General features: G+C 53.4%; 1 protein-coding gene across 3 annotated transcripts in view; it reads left to right on the top strand.

Annotated features, from left to right (window-relative positions):
* The window catches only part of ANKRD27 (ankyrin repeat domain 27), a 582,242-nt gene that overhangs the window by 75,796 nt on the left and 492,567 nt on the right, over positions 1–13,879 (top strand). For all 3 annotated transcript variants that reach the window (XM_078670366.1, XM_078670365.1, XM_078670368.1), the window contains one exon: positions 12,614–12,770. In XM_078670366.1, coding sequence (XP_078526492.1) covers positions 12,614–12,770 — 157 coding nt within the window. The remainder of the gene's footprint in view (positions 1–12,613; positions 12,771–13,879) is intronic.

Here is a 13,879-nt window from a genome sequence, read left to right as displayed (position 1 = left end):
ACTGCCTGTGCTATGTGAACCTGCTTTCTTTTCCACACCGACGTCCGGGCCGACTTTGTGTTCAGCCCTGAAATCTGTGCAGGTGTCATGGACCTTGACCGTGGAAGAGGGGCTGCAACTCACTGTGGTCTGCAAACCAAATTCACCTCGACCAAGTTTGCACCTGGGTCCTGATGTATCGCAGCCAATACTTAGACTCAGATGCTATCCCTCTACCACACAGTCGCGTACAGACAATAAACAAACATTTTGACTTGGGCTCTGACTACAGCCAGCCATATGGAGATGTTAATGGAGGGAATAAGGAAGAGTTTGCCTCCCCAACCACCTTATGATGAAGCCAGGTGGTACATGGATCTACAGAATGGCAGTGGGTTAGCTACCTCATCCGATACTGGGTTGGTATAACACCCCTCCAAATGACCCCATTCCCCTCACTATGGAGGTGAAAACAAATGTCCTCAGAGAGGTACTTTAGCCTGCCAAGTAGTGACTCACTGAGCCTCTATTGGGTAGTTGGGGAAAACCATGTTTTGGCCTTCTTGTTATCAAGAGATCACCCCTCGCCATATACAGGCTCCAGGCGCCTACAACTTTTTAATTAAGTACCTGCCCTTCTGACAACTACCTAAAAACTTCTGTAGTGCACATTTACTGGCACATTGCCATTCAATAGGAGGCAGAATCATCCACTTCCTTTGGAGGTGGCAGAGCATTACATCTGACAGTTTGGTCCTCTGAATTGTCTAATGGGGCTATGTCCTGCCATTCCTTTACAACCTGATGCAGCTACCACCTACATCAGAGGAGCTTTTGGAGGACCATCCGTCTGTTTTGCACCAGAATGTGCAGGCACGTTTAGCCCAATGAGCCATAGAGGGATTGCCTGGAAGTAGGAAGTGGATGTTAGTCATGCTACTTTCTTGTGCCGAATAATGACCAAGGCCTACATCCTGTTTTAGATCTTTGCCCTGTCAATGACTTCCTCGGCAAGGCCATACTCAAGAAGCTCACGCTGGCCCTGGTCTTTCTGTCCTGGACATGATGGTGGTGTTGGACCTGCAGGACCCTATTTTCACATCACCATTCTGCAGGTGCTACCTTCTGTTCAAGATGGGCCACAATCATTTTCAATTTGCGATGCTTCTTTCCGACCTCACCAGTGCCCCTCTGGAGTTAATAAAAGTGATTGGTTTGTCACTGCCGATCTGCATTGGTCTGGGATAATGAGTCTCCCTTTACCTCGAAGACTAGCTGTTGAAGGTGGGCTCACCACAGTCAGTTGCAGACTACCTCTAAACAATGGTGAACCTTTCAACCATTCTGCCAAAGTCAAACCTGACTCCTTTGCAGAGGCTCCGTTTCATCGTACCCATCCTGGATACGGTGCGCTTTTGGGCCTTTCCTCTGGACCAAGGTGTTCAGGACATTCAAGCTATCATCTTGATGTTTCAGTCTCTGTCCGGGGTCTCAGTGAGCAAGGCTCTGAGACTTTTTGGCCTGCCTGACTTCTCCATTCTGCTTGTCATGCATGCCCTTTAGGACATTTTGGGAACTTCAGTGGGATCTGAAGTCTCAGTGGGCCTGCAGCCAGGCAAACCTGTCTGATTCTATCCAGATGTCTAATGAGACTGCAGAAGATCTGTAGTGGTGGCTGCTCTACCACAGTTGGGCCAGTGGCAGATGCCCCTCCATGTCACACCCAGAACTGATGGTGGGACCTGCTGCATCACTTCTGAATTGGGTAGGCCTTCTCAGAGAGGTGGATATTAGAGGACTCTGGCCTCCGCCGGAGTCCCGCCTCCACATAAACCTGTTGAAGTCGTGGGTGATACCCATGGCATTGAAGGCCTTCTTGTCGACCATCAGGGGCAAGCTGGTTCAGGTTCTCATGGGAAAAACCACTGCATTGTGGTACTGTAACAAGAAGGGTAGGGTTGGGTCTTGTGTTCTGCACCATGAGGCGCCACACCTCTGGATTTGGCAGAGCAGTCAGGGCATTTAGCTGGTGCAGTCTACCTGATGGAATCTTTAAACAACAGGGCAGAGAAACTCATCTGCCTGTGCTTAGCTGATCACGACTGGGATTATACCTTGTGATGGTGCATAGCGTCTTCCAGCAGTCGGGTGATTCGTGGCTTCATCTCGCCACCAACCAGAATGCACATTTGTGCGTTGGAGTTCCCAAGAAGGCTCTCCCTCGTAGACTCATTCCACATGCAGTAGAGCTTGGGACTCCTGTACGTCTACCCGCTGCTACCTCTCCTGCATTGAATTTTGAAATAGATCAAGAACAATTGGGCCCCAACTCAATCTAGTGGCTCCGGATTGAGCCAGGAGCCTATGATACCCACAACTACTGGGCCGGAGCATCTGTCCTTCAATCAGGCTGCAATATTGAGATGATCTTTGATCGCCACAGAACGGCAGGGTCTTGTCTTCAGGTCTGCACAACCTTCCACACAATGTGTGAACATTGAACAGTGACAGTTAATCTCCTTTGACCTCCCTCTTGAAGTTGTTGATGTTATCTCAGTAGCCAGGCACCCTTTCTGCGAAATTTGTGTATGCCAGATGCTGGGATAAATTTGTGGCTTGGTGCCGTACTTGCCAGATGGACCCAATGCAGGCAAAACTGTCAGATGTATTGTTTGTTTTGTCCTTGGCCTAGCAGGGTCTTGCTGTGGACATGGCTAATGGTTAAGTTACGGGCTGAACAGCCTTTTTAGGTCTCACTGAACCAATGCGTAAGCATTGTTCGGCGAGATTATAGTAAGGCTTCCCGAAAAGTCTCCCTAAACTGCGGATTAGGCACAGTTTATGTGAACCAGGCGCATGCACATCGCACATCTCACTCCATACACCATTTGTCGGAGCCTCGGCATCAGACTTCAAAGGAAGCCGCTCCCCCGCCCCCCTCATCAGACTTCAAAGGAATGCGCTCTCCTGCCACAGCAATGCTACTCCCCTAATGAAAGTCTTTACATAGTCCATTGTCCCCACGTTTCTGTGCACATTTCAATACCGCTTTTCTGTGCCTCGTACATTAATTCATTTATTTTTATATTCATGAGTGTTGTTTGCTTTTCAGCCGTCGCTCATGTGCACCTCTCTCCCAACCTACTTTCCATGTTGCTCTGTCTCCAGCGTCCTTCTCCCCCACCCGCTCTGCACTGCTCTTTTTTTACAAGCACCAACGGTGGATCACCCTTGTAAATTTAAAAATAAATAAAATACTATGTTATCGAAAACATATTCTATGTATCTGTTAAGAGCCTGGCGGTAGCAATATCTGTTCCAGATGTAGTTTTCTGATGACCTGCACTTAGTTTGTTTAGTTGTTTACCTTCTTACTGATCAGAGTGCCCTGTATGTGGAATTTATATGGAGGATTTGCTTTGCATTTCAACCAAACCCTTCCAAGGACCCATGTCTCGGGTTCCAGCGGGCGCGGTAATTCAGCCGATGAGGAGGGTCGATTATTTTTCTTGAGTTGCAATTTCACAGCGTGCTTCTCTATTAACGTTTTCTGTTTAAATTACATTTTTGCCCTATGGTTGAATAGGTGTATATTGAAAATGCACGGGTGTGATTTCCATACATCAAATATGATTGAACGATGGAGGTGCGGGAGTTCGTCTCAATCTAAGCAGGTGGTGTGCATTAAAATGCAGGTACCGTTGCAAGCAGGCACTGCGTCAGTTGAGTGAGTTGGTCCCACTGAGACTTGAGAAGAACACGTCTTCTCTATGTAGCTGGATAAGCAGCATCGTTGAATCTACCGCCCTCACTCTACCGCTCTACTGCCCTCACTCTACCGCCCTCACGCCCCCACTCTACCGCCCTCACTCTACCGCCCTCACTCTACCATTCTACCGCCCTCACTCTACTACCCCCACTCTACCGCCCTCACTCTACCTCTCTACTGCCCTCACTCTACCGCCCTCAGGCCACCACTCTACCGCCCTCACTCTACCACTCTACTGCCCTCACTCTACTGCCCTCACTCTACCGCCCTCACTCTACCGCCCTCACTCTACCACTCTACCACTCTACCGCCCTCACTCTACTACCCTCATTCTACCACTCTACCGCCCTCTCTACCACTCTACCGCCCTCTCTACCACTCTACCGCCCTCACTCTACCGCTCTACCACCCTCACTCTACCGCCCTCACTCTACCACCCACTCTACCGCCCTCACTCTACCACTCTACTGCCCTCACTCTACCGCCCTCACGCCCACACTCTATCGCCCTCACTCTACCACTCTACTGCCCTCACTCTACTGCCCTCACTCTACTACCCTCACTCTACCACCCTCACTCTACCACTCTACCGCCATCACTCTACCGCCCTCACTCTACCGCCCTCACTCTACCGCCCTCACTCTACCACTCTACCACGCTCACTCTACGGCCCTCACTCTACCACTCTACTGCCCTCACTCTACTGCCCTCACTCTACTACCCTCACTCTACCACCCTCACTCTACCACTCTACCGCCATCACTCTACCGCCCTCACTCTACCGCCCTCACGCCCTCACTCTACCGCCCTCACTCTACCACTCTACCACGCTCACTCTACGGCCCTCACTCTACCACTCTACGGCCCTCACTCTACCGCCCACTCTACCGCCCACTCTACCGCCCACTCTACCGCCCACTCTACCGCCCACTCTACCGCCCACTCTACCGCCCACTCTACCGCCCACTCTACCGCCCACTCTACCGCCCTCACTCTACTGCCCTCACTCTACTGCCCTCACTCTACTGCCCTCACTCTACTGCCCTCACTCTACCGCCCTCACTCTACCGCCCTCACTCTACCGCCCTCACTCTACCGCCCTCACTCTACCACCCTCACTCTACCGCCCTCACTCTACCACTCTACCGCCCTCACTCTACCGCTCTCACTCTACCACTCTACCGCCCTCACTCTACCACTCTACCGCCCTCACTCTACCACTCTACCGCCCTCACTCTACCACTATACCGCCCTCACTCTACCACTATACCGCCCGCACTCTACCACTCTACCGCCCTCACGCTACCACTCTACCGCCCTCACTCTACCGCCCTCACTCTACCGCCCACTCTACCGCCCACTCTACCGCCCACTCTACTGCCCACTCTACCGCCCACTCTACCGCCCACTCTCTACCGCCCTCACTCTACCGCCCTCACTCTACCACTCTACCGCCATCACTCTACCACTCTACCGCCCTCACTCTACCACTCTACCGCCCTCACTCTACCACTCTCACTCTACCACTCTACCGCCCTCACTCTACCACTCTACCGCCCTCACTCTACCACTATACCGCCCTCACTCTACCACTATACCGCCCTCACTCTACCGCCCTCACTCTACCACTCTACCGCCCTCACTCTACCGCCCACTCTACCGCCCACTCTACCGCCCACTCTACCGCCCACTCTACCGCCCACTCTGCCGCCCACTCTCTGCCGCCCACTCTCTACCGCCCACTCTGCCGCCCACTCTCTACCGCCCTCACTCTACCGCCCACTCTCTACCGCCCTCACTCTACCGCCCTCACTCTACCGCCCTCACTCTACCACTCTACCGCCATCACTCTACCGCTCTACCACCCTCACTCTACCGCTCTACCGCCCTCACTCTCCCACTCTACAGCCCTCACTCTATCGCCCTCACTCTACCACTCTACCGCCCTCACTCTACCGCCCTCACTCTACCACTCTACCGCCCTCACTCTACCACTCTACCTCCCTCACTCTACCACTCTACCGCCCTCACTCTACCGCCCTCACTCTACCACTCTCACTCTACCACTCTACCGCCCTCACTCTACCACTCGACCGCCCTCACTCTACCACTATACCGCCCTCACTCTACCACTCTACCGCCCTCACTCTACCGCCCTCACTCTACCACTCTACCGCCCTCACTCTACCACTCTACCGCCCTCACTCTACCGCCCTCACGCCCTCACTCTACCTCCCTCACTCTACCACTCTACGGCCCTCACTCTACGGCCCTCACTCTACGGCCCTCACTCTACGGCCCTCACTCTACGGCCCTCACTCTACGGCCCTCACTCTACGGCCCTCACTCTACGGCCCTCACTCTACCGCCCACTCTACCGCCCACTCTACCGCCCTCACTCTACCGCCCTCACTCTACCGCCCTCACTCTACCGCCCTCACTCTACCGCCCTCACTCTACCGCCCTCACTCTACCGCCCTCACTCTACCGCCCTCACTCTACCGCCCTCACTCTACCGCCCTCACTCTACCGCCCTCACTCTACCGCCCTCACTCTACCGGCCTCACTCTACCGGCCTCACTCTACCGGCCTCACTCTACCGGCCTCACTCCACCACTCTACCGCCCTCACTCTACCACTCTACCGCCCTCACTCTACCACTCTACCGCCCTCACTCTACCACTCTACCGCCCTCACTCTACCGCCCTCACTCTACCGCCCTCACTCTACCGCCCTCACTCTACCGCCCTCACTCTACCGCCCTCACTCTACCGCCCTCACTCTACCGCCCTCACTCTACCGGCCTCACTCTACCGGCCTCACTCTACCACTATACCGCCCTCACTCTACCACTATACCGCCCTCACTCTACCACTCTACCGCCCTCACTCTACCGCCCTCACTCTACCACTCTACCACCCTCACTCTACCACTCTACCGCCCTCACTCTACCGCCCTCACGCCCTCACTCTACCGCCCTCACTCTACCGCCCTCACTCTACCGCCCTCACTCTACCGCCCTCACTCTACCGCCCTCACTCTACCGCCCTCACTCTACCGCCCTCACTCTACCGCCCTCACTCTACCGCCCTCACTCTACCACTCTACCGCCCTCACTCTACCACTCTCACTCTACCACTCTACCGCCCTCACTCTACCACTCTACCGCCCTCACTCTACCACTCTACCGCCCTCACTCTACCACTATACCGCCCGCACTCTACCACTCTACCGCCCTCACGCTACCACTCTACCGCCCTCACTCTACCGCCCACTCTACCGCCCACTCTACCGCCCACTCTACCGCCCACTCTACCGCCCACTCTACCGCCCACTCTACCGCCCACTCTACCGCCCACTCTACCGCCCACTCTCTACCGCCCTCACTCTACCGCCCTCACTCTACCACTCTACCGCCATCACTCTACCACTCTACCGCCCTCACTCTACCACTCTACCGCCCTCACTCTACCACTCTACCACTCTACCGCCCTCACTCTACCACTCTACCGCCCTCACTCTACCACTATACCGCCCTCACTCTACCACTCTACCGCCCTCACTCTACCGCCCACTCTACCGCCCACTCTACCGCCCACTCTCTACCGCCCACTCTACCGCCCACTCTCTACCGCCCTCACTCTACCGCCCTCACTCTACCGCCCTCACTCTACCACTCTACCGCCATCACTCTACCGCTCTACCACCCTCACTCTACCGCTCTACCGCCCTCACTCTCCCACTCTACAGCCCTCACTCTATCGCCCTCACTCTACCACTCTACCGCCCTCACTCTACCGCCCTCACTCTACCACTCTACCGCCCTCACTCTACCACTCTACCTCCCTCACTCTACCACTCTACCTCCCTCACTCTACCACTCTACCGCCCTCACTCTACCGCCCTCACTCTACCACTCTCACTCTACCACTCTACCGCCCTCACTCTACCACTCTACCGCCCTCACTCTACCACTCTACCGCCCTCACTCTACCACCCTCACTCTACCGCCCTCCCTCTACCACTCTACCTCCCTCACTCTACCACTCTACCGCCCTCACTCTCCCACTCTACCGCCCTCACTCTACCACTCTCACTCTACCACTCTACCGCCCTCACTCTACCGCCCTCACTCTACCACTCTACCGCCCTCACTCTACCGCCCACTCTACCGCCCACTCTGCCGCCCACTCTCTACCGCCCACTTTGCCGCCCACTCTACCGCCCACTCTACCGCCCACTCTCTACCGCCCACTCTACCGCCCACTCTCTACCGCCCTCACTCTACCGCCCTCACTCTACCGCCCTCACTCTACCACTCTACCGCCATCACTCTACCGCTCTACCACCCTCACTCTACCGCTCTACCGCCCTCACTCTCCCACTCTACAGCCCTCACTCTATCGCCCTCACTCTACCACTCTACCGCCCTCACTCTACCGCCCTCACTCTACCACTCTACCGCCCTCACTCTCCCACTCTACCGCCCTCACTCTACCGCCCTCACTCTACCACTCTCACTCTACCACTCGACCGCCCTCACTCTACCACTCGACCGCCCTCACTCTACCACTATACCGCCCTCACTCTACCACTCTACCGCCCTCACTCTACCGCCCTCACTCTACCACTCTACCGCCCTCACTCTACCACTCTACCGCCCTCACTCTACCGCCCTCACGCCCTCACTCTACCTCCCTCACTCTACCACTCTACGGCCCTCACTCTACGGCCCTCACTCTACGGCCCTCACTCTACGGCCCTCACTCTACAGCCCTCACTGTACGGCCCTCACTCTACAGCCCTCACTCTACGGCCCTCACTCTACCGCCCTCACTCTACCGCCCTCACTCTACCGCCCTCACTCTACCGCCCTCACTCTACCGCCCTCACTCTACCGCCCTCACTCTACCGCCCTCACTCTACCGCCCTCACTCTACCGCCCTCACTCTACCGCCCTCACTCTACCGCCCTCACTCTACCGCCCTCACTCTACCGCCCTCACTCTACCGGCCTCACTCCACCACTCTACCGCCCTCACTCTACCACTCTACCACTCTACCGCCCTCACTCTCCCACTCTACCGCCCTCACCCTCCCACTCTACCGCCCTCACTCTATCGCCCTCACTCTACCACTCTACCGCCCTCACTCTACCACCCTCACTCTACCGCCCTCCCTCTACCACTCTACCTCCCTCACTCTACCACTCTACCGCCCTCACTCTCCCACTCTACCGCCCTCACTCTACCACTCTCACTCTACCACTCTACCGCCCTCACTCTACCACTCTACCGCCCTCACTCTACCACTATACCGTCCTCACTCTACCGCCCTCACTCTACCACTCTACCGCCCTCACTCTACCACCCTCACTCTACCGCCCTCCCTCTACCACTCTACCTCCCTCACTCTACCACTCTACCGCCCTCACTCTCCCACTCTACCGCCCTCACTCTACCACTCTCACTCTACCACTCTACCGCCCTCACTCTACCACTCTACCGCCCTCACTCTACCACTCTACCGCCCTCACTCTACCACTCTACCGTCCTCACTCTACCACTCTGTCGCCCTCCCTCACTCTGTCGCCCTCCCTCACTCTGTCGCCCTCCCTCACTCTGTCGCCCTCCCTCACTCTGTCGCCCTCCCTCACTCTGTCGCCCTCCCTCACTCTGTCGCCCTCCCTCACTCTGTCGCCCTCCCTCACTCTGTCGCCCTCCCTCACTCTGTCGCCCTCCCTCACTCTGTCGCCCTCCCTCACTCTGTCGCCCTCCCTCACTCTGTCGCCCTCCCTCACTCTGTCGCCCTCCCTCACTCTGTCGCCCTCCCTCACTCTGTCGCCCTCCCTCACTCTGTCGCCCTCCCTCACTCTGTCGCCCTCCCTCACTCTGTCGCCCTCCCTCACTCTGTCGCCCTCCCTCACTCTGTCGCCCTCCCTCACTCTGTCGCCCTCCCTCACTCTGTCGCCCTCCCTCACTCTGTCGCCCTCCCTCACTCTGTCGCCCTCCCTCACTCTGTCGCCCTCCCTCACTCTGTCGCTCTCCCTCACTCTGTCGCCCTCCCTCTACCGCCCTCACCCTCCCACTCTACCGCCCTCACTCTACCGCCCTCACTCTACCGCTCTACCGCCCTCACCCTCCCACTCTACCGCCCTCACTCTACCACTCTACCGCCCTCACTCTACCACTCTACCGCCCTCACTCTACCACTCTACCGCCCTCACCCTCCCACTCTCACTCTACCGCTCTACCGCCCTCACCCTCCCACTCTCACTCTACCGCTCTACCGCCATCACTCTACCGCTCTACCGCCCTCACTCTACCGCTCTACCGCCCTCACTCTACCACTCTACCGCCCTCACTCTACCACTCTACCGCCCTCACCCTCCCACTCTACCGCCCTCACTCTATCACCCTCACTCTACCACTCTACCGCCCTCACTCTACCACCCTCACACTACCGCCCTCCCTCTACCACTCTACCTCCCTCACTCTACCACCCTCACTCTACCGCCCTCCCTCTACCACTCTACCTCCCTCACTCTACCACTCTACCGCCCTCACTCTACCACTCTACCGCCCTCTCTCTACCACTATACCGCCCTCACTCTACCACTCTACCGCCCTCACTCTACCGCCCTCACTCTACCACTCTACCGCCCCCACTCTTACGCCCTCACTCTACCGCCCTCACTCTACCACTCTACCGCCCTCACTCTACGGCCCTCACTCTACCACTTTGTCGCCCTCCCTCACTCTGTCGCCCTCCCTCACTCTGTCGCCCTCCCTCACTCTGTCGCCCTCCCTCACTCTGTCGCCCTCCCTCACTCTGTCGCCCTCCCTCACTCTGTCGCCCTCCCTCACTCTGTCGCCCTCCCTCACTCTGTCGCCCTCCCTCACTCTGTCGCCCTCCCTCACTCTGTCGCCCTCCCTCACTCTGTCGCCCTCCCTCGCTCTCTCTATCTATGGCCCTCCCTCACTCTCTCTATCTATGGCCCTCCCTTCCTCACTCTATCTATGGCCCTCCCTCACTCTCTCTATCTATGGCCCTCCCTTCCTCACTCTATCTATGGCCCTCCCTTCCTCACTCTATCTATGGCCCTCCCTCCCTCTATCTATCTATGGCCCTCCCTCCCTCTATCTATCTATGGCCCTCCCTCCCTCTATCTATCTATCGCCCTCCCTCCCTCTATCTATCTATCGCCCTCCCTCCCTCTATCTATCTATCGCCCTCCCTCCCTCTATCTATCCATCGCACTCACTCTATCTATCCATTGCACTCACTCTATCTATCCATTGCACTCACTCTATCTATCCATTGCACTCACTCTATCTATCCATTGCACTCACTCTATCTATCCATTGCACTCACTCTATCTATCCATCGCACTCACTCTATCTATCGCACCACCACAGCATCACTCAGCACCACCACGGCATCACTCAGGGGCACAACAATATCACTCAGGGGCTCAACAACATCACTATGCGCTACCTAACGCGGGACCTATTGCATTGCAAATGCTTGTTTACGTTTGCCAGGCCAATTGTCCTTGTTTAAATCACTGGTTATGATGCATTTTATTAGAGGTTTTCTATACATGTTTCTACCAAAGCCACTTTGTGTTGCCACAATGGAATTTCAATTTGGTCCTCACTTTCCTTATGTGTCCCCATTTGGAAACAATGGAGAGTTTGGCATTGCGCTTTCTCATATTAAAATAGTCTTGGTGGTTGCGATAACATTAGCACGCCATGGGGATGAGGTTCAGGCCCTCTCTGTGCATTCTCCTTGTGCCACCTTTTTTCCAGACAAATAGTTTTTCATGACTGACATAGTGTTCTACCAAAAGTCGTGGCACCCTTTCACTTCAGAAAAGCAATAATTCCTCCGACCATCTTTGCTCAGCCTCATTCTTCGAAAGAAGAAAAGAGACTCCATTGTTTAAACACCAAAAGAGCACTCAGCTTTTACATTGATCACACCAAGGAACATCCGGTGGAGGATCAGCTGTTTGTGGGGTTCCCTGGTGCAAGTAAGGGCAAGGTGGTGCAGAAGCAGACCATCTTGCAATGGATAGTTGTCTGTATAAAGATCTTCTACTTCTTGTGCAAGAATCAGCCTCCACAAGGTCTGAATGCTCATTCTACCAGAGCTAAGGCTCCTGCCACTGCATTGGCATGCAAACTGCCTGTCTTCGATATCGGTCAGGGTGCTGCGTGGGCATCCTTGCTGAAGTTCGCAATGCACTACTGCTCTGACAAATCAGGTACGTCCGAATGTTAATTTTGTCTGTTTGGTTCTATAGGACTTTTAAGTCTGAGCCATTCCACAGATCCAACTCCTTGAGAGGTACTAATTTGGTATCTAATCACAATGTGTGTAATCTGTGTTTAGAAGTATCCATAAGAAGAACAAGTTATTTATCTTCGGTAATGTTTTTTCTGACGTCCCCATTCTGTAGAGTTGTCTCCTTTCCATCTAAATGTCCCTGTTAAGGAATTTACACAGTGGTTAAAGTAATTTGCTGATTAACTCCCTGATGGGTCATGAAAGAAATGGAGGTGAGCGCGCATGGGTAGTGCTTGTATGTGCTTTCACTCTTCATTTCCGGAGTGGAACAGCACCAAAGTGGAGTCACACGGCATCACCAGCCGGCATGCAGGAGCACTTCTTTTGAGTTTTCTGGAAATAGTCTGGCTCCTGGGGAAATTCAAGGTGAGGAATCTGCTCTAATCCACCACTAAAAGCAATAACCAAAGATGGTAACTTGTTCTTTTTATTTTTTATTGCATGTCACGTCTACATTACTAAGGAAAATAATTAGTGTTCATTTGTTCATATTAATTCTTTTGAATTTCAGGGACTTACAATACAAGGCAACCAGATCAAATTAGGTACTGGCTTTTCATGGGATCTCACCGTACCTGTCCTTTTTGAAGAAACTTTTTACAATGAAAAAGAAGAAAGTTTTAGCATATTATGTATAGACCGTCCACTAGAAAAAGATGAAAGTTCAGGTAAGTTAAAAAGAACTGCGTGTGCTTAGTTGTTGGGCAAATCACAGTGTTCTTTGTATGTTTGGTGGTTATGTTTAAACTTGGACTAAAGAAGAGAGTCAAGGAACATGATTTGATATTTGTTTGAAAACAACATTTACAGTTATGTGGGCTTTTAGATGCAATATTGTTAGTTAATGATTAGTAACTGATGCCAATGTAATTGTTGAACTTCCACCTTTCCTCCACTGCAAAGTAGTTTCTTCCACTATAGTTGCCTATAGTAAATTACCTAACATCTGAATAAGTAATATTTATTTCGCAAAGTGAATTTACCGGTATGTCTTTCTACTGTTGCGCCAATCAGTATTAAATTTAGCAACAGTCTCTCACGGATGGTAAGCTGTTTACACAGAAACAATTGTTCAAATTAACTATTCATTATTAAATGCAGTTTGTAATCTATTTGTACACACTGCAAGTTGGCTTCATATCATGTTCTAGCAAGTTGGGCTCAGGAGGCAAATTAAACTAGGGAAGAACACACCAGGCCATTGACTCATAGTAGGGCTTTGGGTCTTCTGTAAGAAATTGGATTACTTGGGTTGGGCAACTGCCCAACTCTAGGCATAAACACAACTGTTGTCAGTTTGAACCCTCGAAGTCATTAAATTAACCAGAGCTCTACTCACTGATAGCTATGGCACAGCGCAGACTGGCTTCGCTTACGACCGTGTTTAATATATTTATCACTGTTTTGGTACTGCATAAAGAGTCAAAACACCAAGCAATAAAAATCCTAAACCCAAATTAGGAAAAATAAACTTTAATGAGTATAATGTCAAAGTTTGAATCTTGAGTGAAAATGGCGCCAAAAAATGAAAGCATAATGGTAGTCACTGGTCGCAGTAGACTGGGACCTCGGCACGATTTGAGGCCGACTGTGCTGGAGCCCTGGCTGGATGATGTTGGAAGGGTTACCTTGGTATTTGGTCTGTGTTCTGAAAATCAAAATCCTTCAGCATGGTAAGACAGCATGGTTTTGGTGGAAAAAGCTCAGAGGGAGAGAAATTGAGATTTTGTGGCCAGAAAAGACCACTCGACATTCGTATACTTTTGGCACCTTCGCC

The sequence above is a fragment of the Lissotriton helveticus genome, chromosome 12 (assembly GCF_964261635.1).
Source record: "Lissotriton helveticus chromosome 12, aLisHel1.1, whole genome shotgun sequence".
Taxonomy (NCBI): Eukaryota; Metazoa; Chordata; class Amphibia; order Caudata; family Salamandridae; genus Lissotriton; species Lissotriton helveticus.
The sequence above is the reverse complement of the archived record's forward strand: the minus strand, read 5'-3'. Positions and strand labels throughout refer to the sequence as shown.